Source organism: Sceloporus undulatus, chromosome 6, assembly GCF_019175285.1.
Source record: "Sceloporus undulatus isolate JIND9_A2432 ecotype Alabama chromosome 6, SceUnd_v1.1, whole genome shotgun sequence".
Lineage (NCBI taxonomy): Eukaryota > Metazoa > Chordata > Lepidosauria > Squamata > Phrynosomatidae > Sceloporus > Sceloporus undulatus.
The window spans coordinates 22,165,472-22,188,119 of NC_056527.1; the positions used below are offsets into that span (position 1 = coordinate 22,165,472).

General features: G+C 38.9%; 1 protein-coding gene across 1 annotated transcript; it reads right to left on the bottom strand.

Annotated features, from left to right (window-relative positions):
* Window positions 1-1,975: 1,975 nt before the first annotated feature.
* Window positions 1,976-16,765, bottom strand: LOC121932462 (mycocerosic acid synthase-like polyketide synthase). The gene is made up of 6 exons (XM_042471089.1): window positions 16,711-16,765; window positions 14,072-14,225; window positions 13,353-13,513; window positions 9,680-9,877; window positions 8,687-8,868; window positions 1,976-7,522 (listed from the first exon to the last, which is right to left on the bottom strand). Exons 1-6 carry the CDS (start codon window positions 16,763-16,765, stop codon window positions 1,976-1,978), a joined length of 6,297 nt encoding a protein of 2,098 aa, XP_042327023.1.
* Window positions 16,766-22,648: the final 5,883 nt, after the last annotated feature.

Consider the following 22,648-nt stretch of genomic DNA (forward strand, 5'->3'; position numbering starts at 1 on the left):
AGCAATGTGCTCAGTTCTAACAAGAATGATGTGACCAATTAGCTTTAATTTTTCTAGGGTATAAATTATAGAGACCTGAAAACGCAATTTCTCTTATGGCATATTGTTCACATGTTTTGACTCAGCATTAATGTAGATTTATGGGCTTTTGAAATTACCATTTGAAACAGTTTTTTGTTAACAAAATGCCATGAGGATTGCTCTGGAAGGATATTAGATGGAAACATCAAACCTTTTCAGCAGTTCATTGTACCACTAGTTACATCTAAAGAAGTCCCCAAATAAGCCTTGTTCTGGGGTTTCAGGAAAAGCTAAGTTTTGTTGTTATTGTTGTTTTCAATTTTCTCAGTCTGTTGTAAGATTAACCTCATCCTCAGCAGAATTACTTCTCAAGTAATACATACTCAATTACTTCTGAAAACTAACAAACTTTAAATATTTAATGTGAAGGCATAAACTATAGTCCAACATCTATTTCTGTCCTATAGTTGGGTACATGGGCCTATTCAGTGACACATCTGTCAGATCTGATTCCAAAACTAGTGGTGTTATAAGACCTCCTCTCATGTAACGTATTACACATACGTATGACATGCTACTTTTTTTTTAAAAAAAAAAATGATGTCCCTACCTCCCCAAGTTGAACATAAAAAATAATTTCTTCCATTATCTGTTATGATAATAACAGCCCAAACTATTTAATACAGCAAGCTTGTCTTATGTCATCTTTGTTGATATTTTGGCCAAAAACAAGTCTAACTCGGAACATGCAGTGTATTATAAAATTGGCATTTACCCACAAAAAGTTGGAGCCAAATATACATATACTTAAAATAGATCCATTGAAACCAAAGAAACTTTCAACATCATTACTTAAGTATTATTAATTTCAGTGGGTCTACGGTAAATACGAGTCAGTCTGGATCGATACCAGTATGCAAAGGAATTTTGTAGCATCTTTCAGATTAACTGTGTGAAAGAAGTTGTAGCATGAGCTTTCATAGATTTGGTCTACTTCCTCAGATGGCATCCTCTGGATCCATAGCTATTCTGAGAGGTGAAGAATGGTTAAAGTGTGTATTGAAAAAAGAAGCAAACATTGGAGTTAAATTAAACTGAAGATTTTGAGCAATGTTTCTCCCCTGAAATAAGAGGCATGATAATACTATAAAAATACAAAAATAAATGCCTCATCATTCAAGGAAACAAATGTAAGGTTTCTGACAAACGGTTAGAGAAACTGTCAAGGAAAATGTTAATTCTATGGATATAAAATTTCTACTTAAGAAACAATGGCACTTTGTTATATTTTTTTTAATGGTTGTTAACTTTTCTTAGTGGATAGCTTTTATTTTTTTTATAAGTATTCATTTTTATAATACAATTTACAGTGAATATTTTGAGAAGGTTTAATACATTTTTGTGTGTTCTGTACTTCTGTTTTCTGTTGTTGTGGTTTGCAAAATTTGAAAATAAATGAAGAGACTTGTGGGGTTGTTCAGTTTCTCTCTCTAGAGTAAGAGTGCTGTCAGAACCCGTATGTATGGTTCTGTTATGATATGATGATATTAAGGAATGAAGATATGAAGGCATGGCAACCAAGGAACAACATAAACTTGCTCTGATTTACCAGTATACAACACTGTAATATCTACTTTGCCAGATCAGAGTTTAAAAAATTGTTCTGTGGATGGTAACTCAAATAACCCTTTAGTCTTCATGGCCTTATTGTCCCAAAGAGTAATATTTACAAGCTTTAGAACTTGTCAAAGGTCTCATAGTGTAACATGTATTGATATAATAGCTCAATTGTAGAAACAGAATGCTAAATTTTACCAGAACCTGCCCTTTACAGGGATTTGTTTCCAATCCAAAAACTAGTAGAATGGTAATCAAGCTTTTTCTGAGATCTGAACTGAAATAATTGGCAAAATCCTGGGGAAATTCATTTGGAATATTAGCAGGAAAAATGTTCCTACAACCAGCTTCCAGCATCAGTACCTTCAGCTACATGAGAATCTGCTGTGTTAGAATTTGCTTTCAAGTGTAGGATTAATGTTGCAACAGTAGAACATGGATCAAGTAGTTTTGCAAGAGGTATTTTCACCCTCCTTTCCACAAGGATACGATTTTGTAGTACAAAAGCTAATGTAGAATCAATTCCTAGTGATGAAAGTGGAGTATGTAATGATAAATCACCAGGAATAATGTCCATCAGGGTTTTCAGAAGAGAGGTGATATAATCAACAGGTCCATCTAGAGATAGATTCGAGGATGCAGCTCCACCATTTAGTTCAGGATTTCTACACATCTCTTCAGAAATCAGATTATAAAAACGACTCTTCAGTGACAGATTCTGAGATAAAACATGACAGGCTAATGTTTGAAAGTTGAGTTTTACTATAGCTTGCTGAGGATTATTTAGAATTAAGCTTCTTCTGAGATACTCATGAATATCATTCACTTGCACATCCTCTAAACCTTTGGTATGTAATGCATTGCTTTGACTCTGGTGCTGAGCTTGCAAAACCCCAAGATTTAAGGCACCCCAGTTAATGGACTGTCCTGAAAAGCCATTGTTTCTCCTGTAACAACAAAAGAGGTCCAGGAAGGAATTGGCAGCTGCATAGTTTGACTGAGTTGCATTTCCAAGAAATGACAAAAAAGATGAGTAGCATACAAAATGGTCAAGCTCCTGTCCTTGCACGGCACGATGAAGATTGATAGCACCGGCTATCTTTGGATTTAAAACTTCTTCAAAGTGAGACATGGTGAGTGCTTCAAGATTCCCATCATGTAAAACCATTGCACTGTGGAATATACCCTTAACAGGGTAGTTTGGGAAAAATTTACTGATAGACTTCATAGCCTTCTCAACCTCAGAAAAGAAAATAACATTGCACTGTAGGCTAACTATTCTGCTCCATTTGCAGTGATCCTGGAGATCATTTAGTTCCTTTTGGACCTCAGCACTTGGATTTCTTCGTGAAAGTATCACAATTCGACCTCCTCCATTCTGAGCGACAAATTTTACAGTTTCTAAACCAAGCCCAGTGAGTCCCCCTGTAATTATATAAACAGCATTCTGCTTAAATAATCTTCTGTCTGTTTCAAGCATAGGAATGTCTGAGATCTTACTGTTTTCGTCGTCACTTGTTAGTACTGCAACTGGGACGTTTTTGCAGTTGAAGTAGGATACAGTATTTTCTGACCTCTTATCTGCTTGCTGAAAAAGGGAAAATGGCAGATGTTTTAACTGTTTCATATTCATTGATTTAAGCCAGGTGTACATCTCCCTCTGGGATCGTAACAGAGATGCTTTCTGAAAAATATGGGTGAGATTAACAGTATGGATGTGGATATTTTCATGGTCTTTTCCAATCACATTCCTTAAGCGCTCTGGCTGTTCATTACCATAAACAAGTACAATGTCTTTGAGATGGAAAAGGCAGGTTAAGGCTTCTTGAAAGATTTCATTTAGTGGAGGCATGAAAATGAGAGCACTGCACTGATTAACACGTTGCCAGAGACCAGTCGCATGGTTTGTAATTACTGTTTTCCATCCTAATTCCTGGGCTGAAAAAGCAAGCACTTTGCACAAAACTGACTCTGGCTCAATGGAAATAATACCTAGTATTTCACCATGTTTTGGCACTGGAAACGTTTGATGCAACACATGTCTTGCAACCCAGAAGAATGATAAGCAGGGCATGTTTTTGAAGAATGGAAATTTTTGGGTATTGAAACAAATTGTCTCTGGAATATTAATTCTTGACACTGCAGAAACTGGATAACATGAAACAATATGGTCTCCCACTTTTATCTTTTTCACTTCTACACCTGTTGCAGTTACAGTGCCACTAAAGTCTAGTGCTAATAATTTGTGTTTATCTGTTGTATGTGAATTCCAGTACAAGGTTTTCCCAAACTTACAACTTGACACACTAACAGGAAAATAGTCTTCTGAGTGGATGCTTATTTTCTGAATTTGAACTTCAACACTGTGGTTATCAAGTTGAATCTGTGAGCTGGTGACTTTAGCTGAGAGATCCTTCACATCATAGGGATTTGCTGTGTACAGAATGCACAGTTCTGAATCCTGAAGTGGATAGGAAGGTCTACTGAAGACAGCAGCTTCAATCTGTGTGCGTCTAATTTCAGAAGTGTAAATCCTTCCTTCATCAATCCAGACCTCTGGATAATCCTGTGCTTTATATTTTACTAAAACGTCTGCTAAAGCTGAGATATCTATTGTGCTTGTAGAGCTGATATCAATAATCTGAAATGATATTTCAGGGACTTCAGACATGCATGCTCGAGTCATGCCATACAAAGCAAAGCCAGGATTTATGTGGTCTACTTTCCCTTCTGATGTTCTGTAAGTGATTATTGTAATGGAACAATGGGATTTCTTCTCCCTTAATGCAATAACAACTTGGCGAAATGCCTCACAACATCTTACTGAGTATTTCACCACTTTCTCTGGTAAAGATTCATTCAGTTTTTGGATACCCCACATAAACAGAACGTCTTGATATCCTTGCAGCTCTAAATTAATCTTATTCTGTGCATTCATCTCTGATCTCTTGGCTGTCAACATTTTTTCCCATTCGTGATAAGGAACAAATCTAGACTCACTGTGTAAGTAATTCCTGAGCTGCTGTGCTATTCCAGATTTGTCAGCAAACACTACAACTCTAGGTGCCTTTGGTAGATTTTGCATCATTTGCTCAGATGTGATTTCTTTCCAGTTATTTTCAAACAAAAAATCATTCTCATTTTTTGGAGTTTCTTTTACAAAAGTGATTTGGACACCTTTCAGTTCTGCCAAAACAGACCCATGCTTATTTGTGAAGCATCCACAAAACTCTAAGTAATTATCAGTGGACTTGCTTGTTTTTATATATATCATCATTTCCTCTTGCAGAGGTTGACCAACTACAAGACTGCTTATGCCAGAAAGGAAAGCTATTTTGTTCTTGGATGTAACTTTAGCCAGAACTACCACCACTTGTAGAAAACAATCCAAGAGTAATGGATGGATGGAATACTTATGCATTTCTTCTGCTATTTGTCTGTTCACTTTTAAAGTTGTTACAGCTTCTTTCAGATCTTCACAGTAAAATACATCATGTAGCTGCCTAGAAGCAGGGCAATGGTGGATTCCAAACTGTGCCAGTGCTTCATAAACCTCACCTTCACTAACAACAGACCTACACCTGTGAAGAATGTCTTTGGAAGAAATGATCTTTTCTTCAACTGATGTTTCAGGATTCTTAGTAATTTGGCCTGATGCATAAACCACATTGGTTGCTTCAGAGAGTATCCGGAAATCAGATAATCTTTCTTGTGACTCCACTCTTATCTTTAAAACATGGGAATTTTCATTTAAAATAAATGGTTCTGTAAAAATTATGTTCAGCTGGCAAAAACTTAAAGGCACTTTTGGTCTTGATCGAATCAACACAGCAGCCAAAGCCAGTTCCACAAAGAATGCACCAGCAATTAAACCAACACTGTGATTCTTGTTCACATATAAATATGGAGTGAGGAACTCAGAGATGGTACAGGTGAATTCTGAGCTTTCTTCATTTGTACTGAAAATTAAAGGATGACTTGAACATCCATCCCTATTATTTACTTGCTGGTTAACATTCTGATGTGATGTGAGCTTTTTATGTTCAAATTGATATCTGGGATAGGCGGCTGGTACACTTTGATACCCTTCATAAAAATGCTGCCAATCCACATTGAATCCCAGCTCAAACAAATCTTTTGCCATATTAAGAAGAGCCAAATATTCTCTATCAATCTGCATGGAATGGAAAACTCTGGTTTGTGATCCTAAAGTTTCAGTGATGTATGTCTGCAGCTCTCTATGGAATCCTATTTCTACAAATGCAATATCGTCCTTGTCTTTTGCTAAAGCCACTATGGCCTCTGCAAAACAAACAGGCTCTCGAGCCTGTCTGGCCCAGTAGTTACCGGTGACAAAATCGCCATCTGAAACAGTCTTCCCTGTTGTTGTTGAAATCAAGTCAATTTCTGCCTTCCCTTTCTTTAATTCTGGCAAACTTGTTGCCAGTTCTGTTAGTATTGGATCCATCATATGGCTGTGATAGGCAACGGGAACATTTAGAGCTTGAAGAAATATGTTTCTTCTATTAAAGTGCTCAGCTAGATGCTTCTGAAGACCATCAATGGCATCTGCATCCCCAGACAATGTACAAGACTGAGGACTGTTAAATGCTGCCACACAGACTTTCCCTGAGTATGCTCCAAGAGCTGTTGACACTTCTTGAACAGGGACATTCCCAACAACCAGCATTCTGCCGCCAGTGACTTTAGCCTGTAGCCTGCTCCGGTGATGGATGACTTTGACAGCATCTTCCAGGGAAATCAATCCAGCACAATGGGCAGCAGCCACTTCTCCAACTGAATGTCCAACAGCTGCAATTGGCCTTATTCCCCAATATTGCAGAAGCGTAAACAAGGCCACATGCAATGTGAAAATTAAGGGCTGGGCAAGTTCAGGTTTGAACAAATCCTTAGGCTCGGTTTCTGTTAATTCCAAAAGGTCTGTGGGTGAGAGCTGTTGAAATAACTGTTTGATTTCAACACATTTGTCTCTAAAGACAGGTTCAGATTTCAGCAGGATTTTGCATATCCCTCTAAAGTTCAGCTCATTACCAGAGAACACAAAAATTATTTGTGGTGGTTTCTTAGATGGAGACGCTTTCATTGCAGCTGAAGCAATAAGCTGTTGCTGTAGGTGTTGTAGAGATGACACCACAAATGCTTTTCTATACTTATAGTTTATGTGGTTTCTTCTACATGCAGATGTATAGGCTAGGTTTTGTAATTTTGTTAAGTCACTTCTTTTTACATGCCTTGCTGTGTCTTCCATCGACAGTTTGAGAGAATTGCCAGAGACTGCAGAAATAAGAACTAATTCAGCAGGTCTTTTGACTGGAGAGAGAACTTGGATTTGCTTAACCTGTTTGACAATTATGTGGATATTGTTCCCTTCAAAATCAAAACAGTTGATTCCAGCTACTCTTCCAAATTCACTAGATTCATCCCATTTTTCCACTGTAGTTGGAATGGAGAGATTTAATTTCTTTGTATTTATGCTGCTGGTGCTTTCTGAAAAGTGCAAGGTTGGAACAATCTTTTCATTGTGCATCATGAGAAGTACTTTGATTAAACCAGCTGCGCCAGCAGCGGATTCTGTGTGTCCAATGTTTCCTGTAACTGAACCAATCTTGAGAGGGGGCAAGTTAGAAAGCCTCTTTTTCCCAATGATATTTCCTAAGCTCTCAGCCTCTGTGACATCTTGAGCAGGATTTCCTGTGCTGTGTGTTTCAATGTACTGAACTGCTGATGGATCGATATGTGCTGGATAAATGCTGAGCAATAACTTTTCTTGCTCTATTTGAGACCTTTTGGTGACTGATTTTCCATTCTGGTTGACTGCAGTGATGCTGATGACAGCCCATATTTTGTTGAAGTCTTCCTGTGCCTGTTATTGAGGGAAAGATGTAAGAAATACTTAATGCTGTATAACAAGTAGCTTTAGTAACAATTACATTTGCCCCTCTGTTTTTACAGACTTGAAGTCTGCGGTCTCGATAATTCACGGAGGGGCTATATTCAAGCCCCATTGGCTAAAATGATATGTACACCCATGGAACGCATGCAGGGCCGCAAAGCCATTCAAGCCAATGGAGCTCGAATATATGCAAGTTTCCATTTTACCAAGGGGGGAGGTTTCCATAACGGATCCTCCACAAAAACAGAGGGGTGACTGTAGTTATAAATTATCAATGTACATAAGTCCCATTGATTTCCAGAGGTCTACTGTAAATATGATAGGATCCAATCCATTGTTGGCTTGGTTGGATTCCAGGTGCCATGAGTCTATGTTTCATATTGTGGTCTAGTCCTTTGGCTCTTAGATTAGAATTGGGAAACTCTGGTTCTAATACCTATCAGCCAAGAAGCTCCCAGTGTGACCATGGGCTAGTCAATATCTAACCAGAGGATTGTTGTGAAGACAATAGATGGAAAGAGAACTATATATAGTTAATTGGAGGCAAAGTAGTAATCAAAATTTTAAAGACTTCTAAAAATGGTTACAAACTGTTCTAATAGCCAAAAATATCTGTATATTTTCAGTAAATTCCCATCTGATTGTGGAATTTTTTAAAAATCAGTTGAAGAGAAGGGCAGAAAAAATAGTAGAAAAGTTAAAAAATTTGTAGAGTGAGTGAACACAGAGAAATTAGTTCTAATTTTCTTTTTTGTGTATCACATTTTTGTCATGTCCTTCATACAAAGATGTCAGACAATGTGCATGTTTCTTGATCTCCACTTAATCCACATGGCAACTCTATGCATTATTTTCAGGTCTTAGGGAACCCCTGCACATAAATAATTATTACATCTACAGCTCAAAAATGTTTATTTTTTTCAGCCATTATCTCTTGCAGAATCCTTAACAATGTCACATGGAACCATGGCATTCTAGAGAACCCTGGCTGAGAAGCCATGAGATAAGATGAGAGATCGTGACTGCCCAAAGTCACACAGGGAACATCATGGCTGAGTGAAATTTGAATCTCTGAAGTATCCCTGGCATATATCACTACTTGTGGAAATAGGCAGTGAAAAATAAGTACTCTACCTTTATTAGTGACTTCAACAAAAGAACACCACAACCTTCTCCTCTTCCATAGCCAGCTGCCTTTCTGGAGAATGGTTTACTAATTCCATCAGGAGACATCATTTTTGCTTTACTGAGAGACACAAACTTCCAAGGATCTATGATACAATTCACTCCTCCACAAAGAGCAGCTTCACAGTCTCCTGTATCAAATGTACATAAAGACAAACAGAGCCAGAAACAGTTTAAAGACTGGAATCTCATTCACATATACAAAAGGAATTGATGTTTATGCCATACTTTCTCTTGTGAATTTTATTAATTATTACATCTTTTATTAATTTATTTTAATATTTATATCCCACCTTACATCATGAAATCTGTGGGTCATGTGCCATTAAAATCAGTATGGAGAGGATGACGTAATAAAAATAATTCAAATAGACTAAAACATATTAAGCATGTTAACAAATTAAAACAGGTTGAAAGCCTGTGCATAAGCATTTTATAGTGAAATATGTAGGCCCCAAAGGCTTTGATAAACAGCCATGTCTTTTATGTGGCACCAATGAAACCAACATGGGCACCAATCAAGTCTCCAAGGGCTTGTCACAACTGAGGTCCACAGCTGAGAAAGCCCTCTCTCACATCTCCCAGTACACATAGTGACTTCACCAATGGGACACAGAGAGTAGGGCTCCTGCAGCAAGCCTCAGTTCTTGGACAGACATAGATAAAGAATAGTGTTCCTTAAGTACCTGGTTCTCAAAAAGGATTTTTTTTAAAAAAATGTTAAACATTTCAGGGAAGCCTTGCAATCAGTTTAAAAGTGGATTGTTGCTGCTGGAGGTTGCTCCTGGAATCTTTAAGTCAAAGGCCTGAATTCTATTACAAATAAAGCATTTGGGGCTGCAATCCAATCCAATCCACTCCCCCTTCCCCCCCCCCCCCGGTTTATTTGTTTTCTGGCAGAAAAAAATCCATTCAATACCTTGTTTATAATTATTCCAATACCTTGTTTAATGGCTTGGTAGCCAAGATGTAAAGCAGAAAGGAAAGACGAGTGTCCCGTATCAATGACAAGTGATGGTCCATTCAAATTAAAAGTGTATGAAATTCGGTTGGCTGCTGTGCTTGATGCTGTGCCACCATAATGGTTTGTTTTGGCAACTGCTCTGCTGGTAATGAAATCATGGTCTCGATTCATTAAACCTGTGAATTTAGATGTTATATTTTTAAGTCAGTATCACCATACTTCAGAGCTAATAGGAGCACTACAGACATGGTATTTGCCCTCAGACAACTGCAAGAGAAATGTAGAGAGCAGAACAAAGGACTCTATGTAACATTTGTCAACCTCACCAAAGCCTTCGACACTGTGAGTAGAAAAGGTCTGTGGCAGATCCTGGAATGACTAGGATGCCCCCCAAATTCCTCCAAATGATCATCCTGCTACATGAAGGCCAGCAAGGTCAAGTCAGATATGGCGAGCTCTCTCGGAGCCCTTTTCTAATAACTAATGGTGTAAAACAAGGTTGTGTTCTTGCTCCAACTTTATTTACAATCTTCTTCAGCATGGTGCTCCAAAGGGCTATGGCAGATCTCAAAGAAGAAGACGGCATTTACATACGCTACCGTACTGATGGTAGCCTGTTTAACTTAAGCCGCCTGAGGGCCCGCACTAAGACTCTAAACTATCTAGTCCGTGAGCTGCTTTTTGCTGATGATGCTGCCCTCGTTGCCCATACGGAAGCAGCTCTGCAGCGCCTCACATTTTGTTTTGCTACAGCTGCAGAACTCTTTGGACTGGAAGTCAGTCTGAAGAAAACGGAAGTTCTCTACCAGCCGGCACCTCAGGAAGAACACTACCATCCTCACATCACTGCAGGCACATCTGTGCTTAAGTCTGTCTAGCAGTTCACCTACTTGGGAAGCATCATCTCCTCAGACACCAAGATTGATAAAGAGATCGATCACAGACTGGCAAAGGCATATAGCACATTTGGAAGGCTTCACAAAAGAGTCTGGAGTAACAAACACTTGAGGCAAAGCACAAAAATCAGTGTGTATAGAGCCATTGTACTGTCTATTCTCTATGGGTCTGAAACATGGGTCATCTATCGCCAACACCTACGACTCCTTGAACGCTTTCATCAGCGCTGTTTACGCAGTGTATATTCTAAATATACACTGGACTGACTATGTGACAAATGTTGCTGTCCTCGAGCAAGCAGGGATCACCAGCATTGAGGCCATGCTATTGAGGACGCAGCTGCGCTGGGCAGGACACGTTTCTAGGATGAAGGACCATCGACTCCCAAAAATAGTATTCTACGGTGAACTCGCCACGGGTCAGTGTAAGAAGGGCGCCCCAAAGAAGAGATACAAGGACTCCCTAAAACAACATCTCAGGCTTGGCCAGATAGATCACCAACAATGGTCCTCCCTGGCCTTGCATCGGGAGGCATGGAGACGCACTATCCATGATGCTGCAGCCTTCTTCGAAAGTTCACGCCGAACGAGCCTCGAAGAGAAACGACAACGCAGAAAGAACCGCAACCTGGAAACATCACCCAAGGAGACTTTCTGCTGTGCTTTCTGCAACCGGACCTGCTTATCCCGAATTGGCCTTTTTAGTCACCAACGCGCTTGTACAAAGTGAGGGATGAGTCCTTCCTGAATCTTCATTCGCGAAGCAAAGCCAGAGAGATCACCATACTGACTGCAGCCTGTTGTTAATCCCAACAACTGTAGATCCATTGAATCAGTGAGTTTTACCTTCAGGTTGAGTTACCATTTAACAATTGAGTCAATACATTTACTCTACCTGAGACCAACCAATAGAATTTGGGCCATAAATTCCCCACATTATTCTCACAATAAACTTGTTAGACTAGTGTGAGGGTTAATGTGACTGGATGTGACAATATTGTGAACAGTTTTTTATCTTAATAGTCAGTAGTACTCATGTTCCACCAGGGCCACACTAAATAGGATGTTCACATTTTGAATACAAGCATTTAAAAATTAAATTATAGCTGGCTAAGAGATGGATTAATTTGAACTGGGCTTATGATATTGCCAGAGGTAGTTTTATTCCCATACCCCTGCCACCCCAATTAGAAGTGCCCTGTTTCACCTGCTATTGGCAAAGTTTATCCAGCAGTATATTATACTGACACTCTTAGAAGAATAAAGTGCCTTGTTCGGTTAATGGATACCCAGAACTATCAGTCCTGACAAAGCAATTCTCTAGATCATGAGTAAGTAATTGTTAGGGGTTAGTATGCCACATTGCCCTGCATTGTCTCCAGGGGACCTTGGAGAGACACCCCACTCTATTGAACCCCTAAAAAGTTTTTCCCCCAAATGGCCCCCAAGCAGTGGTTCTCAACCTCTGGGTCATGACCCCTTTGGGGGTTGAATGACCCTTTCACAGGAGTCACCTAAGACCATTGGAAAACATATATTTCCGATGGTCTTAGGAACCGAGACACTGCAGTATTATAGTTGGGGGTTGCCACAACATGAGGAATTGTATTAAAGGGTCATGGCATTAGGAAGGTTGAGAACCACTTAAAGGTGTGATTACTTAAGTACTATTGATTTTGGTGGTCTACTGTAAGTATGAGTCAGTCTGGATCGATACCAGTATGCAAAGAGAGTTTGGTGGACAATTTCATCTGGACTATGTAAGTTAGAACAAAGGCTGCTCCTGGACTGAAAACACTCCAAAAGGGCAAAGGTATTCCAGAACTGCCTCTCACTCCCTCCAGAAGGAAAATGGGGACAAAAAATGGAACTGTTTTTAATGGATTCACAAAATATATATCTGGGATGGACTGTATGTAGCTTGCAGGGCACACATTTTTCTCCACTGCTCTTAACCAAGTGGGAAGATTTTCAGGTATCAGCCACTAGAAGGAGGCTGTAGCCATAATTTCTCAGCTGCCCCCACCCTTGAAACTATAGTGCCTTGGAAATCCTTCAACTGGGGAACTGCCTGGCTTAAGAGGTAGGTTTTGGGGGTCACATTCAGTCATTAACAACTGTAAACATGAATCCAACCAGTTCTAAGTTCATTATGTCTGGCTTACAATTTGTAAACATTGAACAAGATATGAACCATTGATATGCAGATGAATAGGACTACTGTATATGATGGATAAAGAGCCAGAGTATATAGATTGAGTGCTGGACTATAACTGGAAATCAGAGTTAAATTTCCCACTTAGCCATGGAAACCCACTGAGTGATCTTGGGTAAGTCACACACTCTCAACCCCAGAAAACCCTGTGATAGGTTTGCCTTAGATCACTATCAGTTGGAAACAACTTGAAGGGACAGAAAAACAAACAAGATGAATAGGACTACTGTGATATAATATTAATGTTAGAGATCCAGTGTTGTATAGTGGTTTAACAGTCAGGTTAGGATTCCAGGAGACCAGGTTTGAACCCTTGCTCCACCATGGAATCTGAATGGATTCCCTTGAGAAGGTCACCCTTTCTCAGCCTCAGAAGAAAGCAAAAGCAAACCTCTGAATAGCTCTTGGCAAGAGAACCCCGTGATAGGATTGTCTTTAGTTAGCCATGAATCAGAAAGACCTAAACACACACAACAACAGCAATAACAAATATTAATGTTATGCAATTAGACAAGTCTTTCACATCATACAATCCCTCACCAACAAAAACGCCTGTTTTGGTGCCACTGATGTTTTCACTTGTGACTCCTGCATCTTCCAGTGCTCTGTATGTGCATTCCAGAAGTAGCTTTTGCTGAGGATCAATGTGTTCAGCTTCCTCCTTGTTAATACCAAACAACTGATTGTCAAAGACATTAAATCTAAAAAATAGAAAATGGAAAATGAGAGATTATGCTGCATTCAGCATGGCTCACACACAACGTAAACCAACAAGCTTAAACTTTAAATAAATAGAAGTTTAATTCAACATGCTGTTGTTATCAGCAAATAAATGGTCTAGACAGGACACAGCAGGCACCATCCCAATCTAATTTTCATAATTCACAGATGATACCCAATCGAGTGCTCCATATGGCTGAAACTGTTGTACCAGGAAAAGAGGTATTGTAGTGTATGATAAAAACTGGCATGTGAGTGTGCATTTAAAATATGCAAGGACAATACAGAATCTCCGCTTATGATGCTTCCTCTCCCATGCACCAAAAAGATGTGCATCACCAATACCCACATTTCCCTATAGCCTAGTCTCAGTTTTGTTGTCAGATCTTATGATGTTCTTATTTATTTCTCAATAAATACTATTATTGTTCTTTACATTTTAAACAGTTAGCCTCTCAAGTCAGATGGAAACTCTGCCTCATTCTCAATTTGCAAATCTAGAAAGTTTGAATACTTTATTAACAAAGTATAAGACTTACTCATCAAGAAGAGCAGCATGAGTTGTAGGTATTTTACCTGGCTTGTTATTATCTGGATTATGCCACTCTCTAATGTTAAATCTTTCTGGAGGTATTTCTATAGTACAATTCCTGCCATTTTCCAGTACTTCCCAGAAACTGTCAAAACCTTCACCTGTTGGAAGGAGTTTTAGAGAAATAAACAGACAAGCAAACATCTTTAATTGTATTATTTTTATTTCCAAAATAGCATGCCTGTCTTGCTCAATCCACTTGAAATTTTATGATTAAATTGCATGTGTCAATCTATTGACATTTCCAAAGCCAAGTCTTGCTGTCCATTTGGACTCACAGCTATTTTGTAAATGTGTCTTGTGAAGGTGTCTTAAGGTTACTTCAGAATGTAAATCTCTTAGTAACTGATATTTGTATATTTATGTGTATGAATAGCCTACAAACTGGCAGAGGAGGGGTTACATCTGAGGGGGAGGAATATTGCACAAAGATTAACTTTGAAGATGCCACATCTCCTAAGAGACACTCTCTGGAAAACCTGAGTGTATGATCTGGTGACTCAAAGCTTCTGCTAGGAAGTAAAGACTGAAATTACATATTCATAATATGCGTTTATATTATTTTTAAATATTCATAATTCATAAGATGCATTGAAATGAAGTTACTGTTGGTTAAAATGGGTTGCACTACAATAAAGCTTTCAGCCAAAGATGATGAACATCTTATCAGAGACAGTCTTCCAGTGGCTGGTGTGTGATTTTAAAAAGCTTATTTTGGACACCAGAAGTGAGTTTGTGTAAGTAAGAAACTGAACTCAGAAGTAAAGAACTGAGCACAGGAGCAAACCTGAAAGTGTGCCTGATTCCATAGCCTCTCATACTTTTTCAAGAAAGAAAAAAAGCAGAAGGAATGCCCTCTTTTTCTCAATAATTTGGGATGTCATTCAGAGCACAAATACAGGTTGAGTATCCCTTATCCAAAATGCTTGGGACTAGAAGTGCTTTGGATTTCAGTGGAATATCTGTATTTGTATATATGTACAGAATGAGATATCTTGGAGATAGGACTCAAGTCTAAACACAAAATTTATTTATGTTTCAGCTACACTTTATATACATAGCCTGAAGGTAATTTTATACAACACTGTAAATAATTTTTTTTGCATGAAACAAAGTTTGTGTACATTGAACCATTAGAAAACAAAGGTGTCAGTGGAGTTTATCAGACGCGAGTTTTTGGCGATTTTTCCTGCCTATCGCGCAATGTTAGCGTCACCAACCATGCGCAATAACGTGAAAGCGCGATGTTCTTCCAGACGCCATTCATTTCTATGGGAGCCCATTGCGCAACGCTCCTGTAGTTTTAGCGTCATTCCTCCCCTTTTGGGCATTACAGGGAAAAAGGGAAGTCAGGCCTTTGTTTCCCGTTATCCTTGCGAATGTGTTGCGAAATGGTTTGCTGTGGTAGGCAGCAACGCAACGCAACGCAAAAGTTACTGATTGCAAAGTTTCCATGATGCTGGGCTGCTTTTTCACCCCATTCCCTTCCGGTGGCCTTCCTTTTTCAGGACAACCCCGGGGAGGGGGGGTTGCTCTCTCCTGCATGAACACCTAGGAGGCTGCAAATTTAAGGGACCAGAAAGGGTTATCCATTCCAGCCCCATTCCTCTGCCCCACATGAACTCCGAGGAGGCTAGGAATTGAAGGGGTCTCTAGGGGTCATCCATTCCAGCCCCATTCTTCTGCCCCGCATGAACTCCGAGGAGGCTAGGAATTGAAGGGTCCCCTAGGGGTCATCCATTCCAGCCCCATTCTTCTGCCCCGCATGAAACAGGAAACTGGAAGGGGCTTCTTCCCTTTCCCCTCTTCCCCCTCCCCCCGGAAGCACAAAGGTCAGGAAGCCACCAAAACCTCCAAGGAGCATGCGCAAATATGTTGATGCGAAATGTTCAAGACAAAATGAAGGTGTAGTAAAAAGTTCCACTATGCATGGTTTCACATCACGCAAATCGCAACTTTTGCGCAATTGTAGTACTAACATAACATTATGGGGGAATGACGGAAAAGCAAGCAGTGTGGTAGAACATCACGTTATAGGGTCATTGCACAACGTTTGTTTCACTTCCTTAGCGGAATTGAGGGTCCAAAACCTCGCATCTGATAAACTCCACTATCTCAGCCACTCATGAAAAAAGTTTTAACCTTTAGAGTACTTCAGATTTCAGAATTTTAGAGAAGGGAGACTCAACCTGTATTCCTTATTGGAGGGAAGCAAAAAAAGGAATAATAATAGTAACTGGTGTCCTCATGTTGTGGAAAGAAAATCAAACATTTGAAATGCATTTGAAAACATACAAAATTCCCAGTTTGTAGTGGATCAAGTCTGATGGAATTTCCAGCCTGTCACAATCATATCATGCCAGAGATATACAACATTAAGAGTTTTCTAGGGTTGGATTTTATGTTTTACTTCAGGTCATAAATGCTTGGTTTGAATCATGCAAGCTCCTCTGAAGACAATGATAATAATTTTATAATAATTACAAAATACTGTAGAATAACCAAAGAATTAATGGGAGAAAGGAGATGAAAAGGAAAAGGAAAAAAATTAATGTGCAGGTACATTGGCTTTTATTCTAAAATTACCTCCTGGAAAGTTGCATCCTATTCCCACAATAGCTATTTCAATCTTAGATGACATCTTTTATTTCTCTATTTGTGTTGACAACAGGACAAGACAATCATCCTCTCTAGAAAACAAAAGAGAGTTTTATTTTTAACTGGTCATATTGCAAATTGGCTTGGAGAGATAAGGACTTATTTGTAACAGCTGTTTACTAACAGAGTGCATTAAATCCTAGCCCCTAATGAAGAACATTCCTGACTTCAAAAGTATCTGTAATTCTGCAGATATTGAAGATTTGTAAAGTACAATACCTTGGAAACTGGCTATTGGTCTCATTGAACTTGCAGAGCTATAAATGGGTTTACACAGAAAGGTGTTGATGCTCCTATTATGCTCTATATCAATGTTGTTTAATTAATTTCTATTGATATTTATATACACAGTGTAGAAAGGGGGCTCTAGGAACATCTCCAGGAATAAAACCTTAGTCCAGTCTTGAGTTATAATATTGTAACTTCATCCGCACTGCAGAAATAATTCAGGTTGACACCGCTTCATTATGGCTCAATGCTATGGAATTCTGAAAACTTACTGTTTTTCACTCATTCTCTAAGAGAGAAGCCAGGTTAGTTGTAGAAAACCTCAACTCAGACTAAATTCAATTTTGCAAGAGTGATCGCCACAGAAGGGGAACTGATCTCTGCAAATTTCATTCAATTATGCCAGGAAAATAAAAATTATTAGCAATTAGCAATTGTATTTTAAAAAAATAATAAGTGGGCAAAGTGATAGCTATTTGTTGATTCCCAAAGATAGTCAATGAAGGTGCAAAGACTGGAATTTCCAAAATAAGATTCATATTTGGACTTGTGTAAAGCTGCATAGCCTCCAGTCGGATCCAAAGCTGAATCAGGATATTTTTCAAATTGCTGAACTGGTGCCTCAACCAAGGCTCTTGTGGCTGAACACATACTAAACAAGATACAAAAATATAGTTGCAGTATACAACAGGACAGCAGGTGGCAGGCCACAAGTAACTTTTGTTTGTATCTTCAAGTCCCCTGTCGACCTGTGATGACCCCATGAATTTCTCCCTCCACTTCAATTTTTTATGAGGTTTTAAAATTGACCCTCCTTATCTACAGATTTTTTTATCCACAGATTCAAGTATCCACAGCTTGAAAATATTCCAAAAAGGTATAAATTCCATATAGCAAACCTTGATTTTCAATTTTATATAAGGAACACCATCTTGTTATGCCATTATATTTAATGAGACGTGAGCATCCATGGATTTTGTTATCCATGGGGGATCCTGGAACCAAACCCCACTATATAAAGCATACAAAACACAAGCACTCAATTACACACATAACATACAAAATAAAAACTCTGGTTTGAGTGTTGGACTACTACTCTGGAAACCAGGGTTCAATTCCCAACTCAGCCATGAAACCCACTGGGTGACCTTGAGCAAGTCACACTCTCTCAGCCTCGGAGGAAGGCAATGGCAAACCTCCTCTGAACAAATCTTGCCAAGAAAATCCCATGATAGGGTCGCCATAGGGTTGCCAGAAGTCAGAAATGACTTGAAGGCATGCCACAACAACAAATATTTAAAACCTATAAATATGGGCTGGAGTAAATTTGGAATTGTTGCTCAAGTGATTTTCAGCTTTTTACCAGCTAAGTTATTTAAATCACAATGTGTTTTTGCTTCCTGAGCTGTTGTATTTTTATATAAGTAGTTCCTGTATCAACACAACTATTCTTCTTAAGGAAGAGATAATAAAGAAAATCTAATAGTATTCCACATGATATATTCTAGGCCACTGACAACAGATTCCTTTCCAAGAATGCGTCATGGTGAGTTGCTGTTCGAATGACGCCCTGGTAATTAACTATTACCCAATCTGTGTTGCATTCCTCTTGATCTCATCACAGCATAAAACATTTCTTCTTGAAATATTTCACACTTCCATTGTTTGCAACATTCTGTTTATGTTAAGGTATCTATCTCTTAATATATAAATGTGTATTCTCTATTCCGCTACATTTTAATCTGATTTATTCAGTTTATATTTTGATTTCAGAATTGCCACTTCTACTGTGTCTTTTTAAAAATAGTTTTGCTATAATGATTATTATAACTGGATATTTGTGCACAAGGGAGATGATTAGAACCGGCTTGGGAAAGCACTTGACAATACTTTTAAGAATGCAGTAGATCAGCTATAGCAGCTGTAGGAGAGGAAGGCATTCAGCCTCTGAAATGTAATGTACAGTGCCCTTTCCTACATGAATGATTAATAATGTTCTCACAGTCATGGGAATTCTCCAACCTCCCATACATATAAAGCATTTTCTTAAGAACATGGGAGGATAAGACCAAAGATCCATCTAAAGTTCTTCAACACCAGCATTCTCTTTCCAGCGGGAGATGGACAGGTGCCTCTAGGATACAACCAAAGCATGAAGGCAAAATCCTCCCACCTTGCTATCTATAGCCCTGAGCAAAAAAGGCCAGGAAAGCACAGACTTAGCCTATGCTGTTCTGGCCCAGATGCTCACCTTGGTACACACTGGCCCCCCCACCCCCCCCCCTGGCCCCGAAACCCAGAACCCATACCTGCCCCCCTACCTTTGTGTGCCATCGCTCTAACTGGGAAGCCCCCCACCTGATACAGAAACAGGGTGCATCTCCGCATCCATATAGCTAGGTGCCCCGTTTCTGTGTCAGACGTAGTGATGGGGGGCTTCCCGATAAGAGCAATGGTGCAGAAAGGTAAGGAGCCCACAGGGCTTCTTAAATAGCCAGGGTGCATCACAGAGTTTCAGGGAAACTCAGCGGCAAACTGGGGATCAAAGTGACTCATGTTAAGGGCTGTTCTTCCCAGGATCAAGCTAGATCCTTTGGCCCTTGCAGACAGCCCCTAAATCAACATTTTTATTTACTGGTGCTGCGTTTAATGTCATTTGCAAATAACCTCATGCTTATTGGTAGATGTATCCTTTCTGAATTTGTCTGCAACAAGAGAATTATTTCACAGTGAATTTCATACAGTAATATTTCATATGATACGTCTATTAGCACCACTTTTATATTGGGTCAAACTTCACACTACATTGTAGGTTTGTTTAAAAAACATTGTAAACACAGATTCCATTCTCATAAAACAGATAATCTAGGGCAGTGTGGGCAACTGCTGGATGTTAGAACAGTCCCCTCCTTGGTCCTCCCCACCGCACCCCTACAAAAAAAATATTAAATGCTGCCGAATATCACCAATGTCCTCTAGCATGGGAGCATTTTTGACACATTTTAACCTCTCCTGGGCTGTGCTACTTTCCACTGAATCAGTCATGCTCCACTTACTCAGTATTTATTTGCTGAATTTATAACCCACCTTTCTCCCTAAATGGGTTGAAGGCCGCTTACAATCATTTTAAAAGATTAAACTAAAATTTTAGTTTACAAAAGTTTAAAAAAAAAGAATTCAGTAATGTTATTTTAAAACAGTTAAAATATTTAAAATTTCTTTGGACATTTGGCCATATTTTGTGGTAGAGCTTTTAACACTTGAAATGTACTATTATTTAAAAAATTGCTATATCTAGTAATAAAATTTAATGAAGGGATTGATACTGAACCATCTTTAATAAAATAATCTGTATTTATTGATTGATTTTATATCCCATCCTTCTCCCTGCCAGGACTCAAGGCAGCCCATTCGAAGCCCATTACAAAACAAAAGAATATGGCTGAATATCTGTGGAGGCATAAATAACACAAGTCTCCTTGCAAGCAGTTAGCCATACATAAATAAAATATTACGCAGGTGTATATATCTGCCTTCAAATTGCCTGTTGACTTATGGTGACTCCATGAAGTTCATAGGGTTTCCTTAGGCAAGGAATACTCACAGGTGGTTTTGTCAGTTCCTTCCTCTGAAATGCAGTCTACAGCACTATTTGTTGGTGATTTCCCATCCAAGTACTAACCAGGTCAGACCCTCCTTAGCTTCCAAGATCAAACAGCATCTACTGCCTTTAAGATATTTAGGCCAAATAAAATAGTAACTGTTTATTAATTTCAAAATTTAAGAGAATTTCAAATGTTAGCACATCAAGAATATGCTATGTCTTTGTCTCACAGTGGCAAACTGATCCTTGGAGTGCCTAACTTTACAGGACATTGTCCACACAAGTTGTGTTATATTTCCAAGAAGGAAAGATCTGATCTATCCATCCATGTAAGATATATGGACATCTACCATGAGTTAAATCCAATGTTAACCCTACCTACAGCAGACCCACTGAAATCAAGAGAATTTTACTTTATTTCAGTGGGTCTGTTCCAGGCAAGGCTAATGTTTGATTTAGTCAACTACAAACAGATATTCACATATACATAATATATTTAAAAAAAACTATTAGTAGAATTCTATTACAGTACTCTAATTATAGTATATACACAAACAACTAAAGAAAAACCATGCTGCTTTTAAGTAGGCATAACTATTGCATTTTGTTTCCCTAACAAACATGTTTAAGTAAAACGTACCTGAGGTATGGATTTCTTGAGTCCTATATACTCTTCACAGAGATCAATTACAACAAAAGAGACAAATAATTCCAGTGTCAAAGATTCACCATTCCTAACTCTGTACAACAACACATACCTATGAGCTTCCTAGCTGTCCAACAATTTTTTTTACACATGCTCAAACTAGCTTGGCTGGTTATACCAGTTATAGTTCCTAACTGACATGTAGATAGCACCTGACTTTGTAGATGGTGTTAATATTGTTTTTCAAGTATCACAGATCAAGGAAGCCTCATGAAACATGACTAAAGATTTTGAAAGATAGAATCACTGTGGCAAAAAAGTATCAGCAGAGTAACAGCAGCAAAACCTCCAAACCGCTAATGAAAAAGTGAGATCCCAGAAAAGAGTAACATTTGTAATGTATGCCACTATCAGAATTATTAGCAGTGACTGGTCAAATGAGTCCATTGCTGGAGATCAGATATGTAACCAACAGAGATCTGGCACTACAGTACAGTGGGCCTCTGTTACGAAAGAATTCGGTGGTTTGTTTTTTTTTTTTTCCCGTGGCGGCCGCTTTCTAACCCGAAAGCCTTCGTAAGCCGAATTGCCATAGGCGCTAATGGGGAAAAGCCGCGTTTTGTGCGAAAAAAGCCGAAAAAAAGCACCAAAAGTTTTTTTCGTAACCCGAAAAAACATTCGGTAAACCGGCAACTGATTTCCAATGGGATTTTTTCCCGAAAATTTCGTAACCTGGGTATTTCGTATCCCGAGGTACCACTGTACAGGCCCAAAACACCCTGCAGAAATAATCCAGTTTCAGGTCGCTTTAACTGCCCTGGCTCAGTGCTAGGGAATCCCGGGTTTATTGTGTCACCAGAGCTTTCTGACAGAGAAGGCTAATAAATGTCTCACAAAACATCATCCTAGAACTCCCTAGCATTGAGCCGGGGCAGTTAAAGCAGTCTCAAACTGGATTGTTTCTGCAGTGTGTTTTGGAGCACAGTCAGGGCCAGTCATTTGAACAGTACCATTACTAAGTGAAAGCATTTCTCAGGACTAAACTATATGTGATGCTAAGTACATAATGACCTACAATGTCTGTGTTTTTAAAAACAATTCATAGGTACAAGAACGGTGATTTTAATTGGGACCACAGCATTTCCTCCAAAAGACAGTCTCTTTTAATGTCACTTTTTAATTATGAGGGGAAAAAACCACTACACTCAAATCTCTTTGGCTAAAAGGTATTTATTAGAATTTCCTGGAACACAAACAAACATTTGACCTTAATAAAGAAACATAACAAGAGTGAGAGATAACTGTGGATATTCTCTGGAAACACTTGCTGTAACTGATTGGAGATAGCAGGTATTTTAGTGTGCATTGGCGAGAGCTCTTCATTCCCT

Coding starts and splice junctions, on each gene's coding strand:
- LOC121932462 (XM_042471089.1), bottom strand. CDS start 16,765: ATGTCATCTAAGATTGAAATAGCTATTGTGGGAATAGGATGCAACTTT. Junction 13,514..14,071: donor CATGCTGCTCTTCTTGATGA/GTAAGTCTTATA, acceptor TCTATTTTTTAG/ATTTAATGTCTTTGACAATC. Junction 7,523..8,686: donor TGTTGAAGTCACTAATAAAG/GTAGAGTACTTA, acceptor CCTCAATAACAG/GCACAGGAAGACTTCAACAA.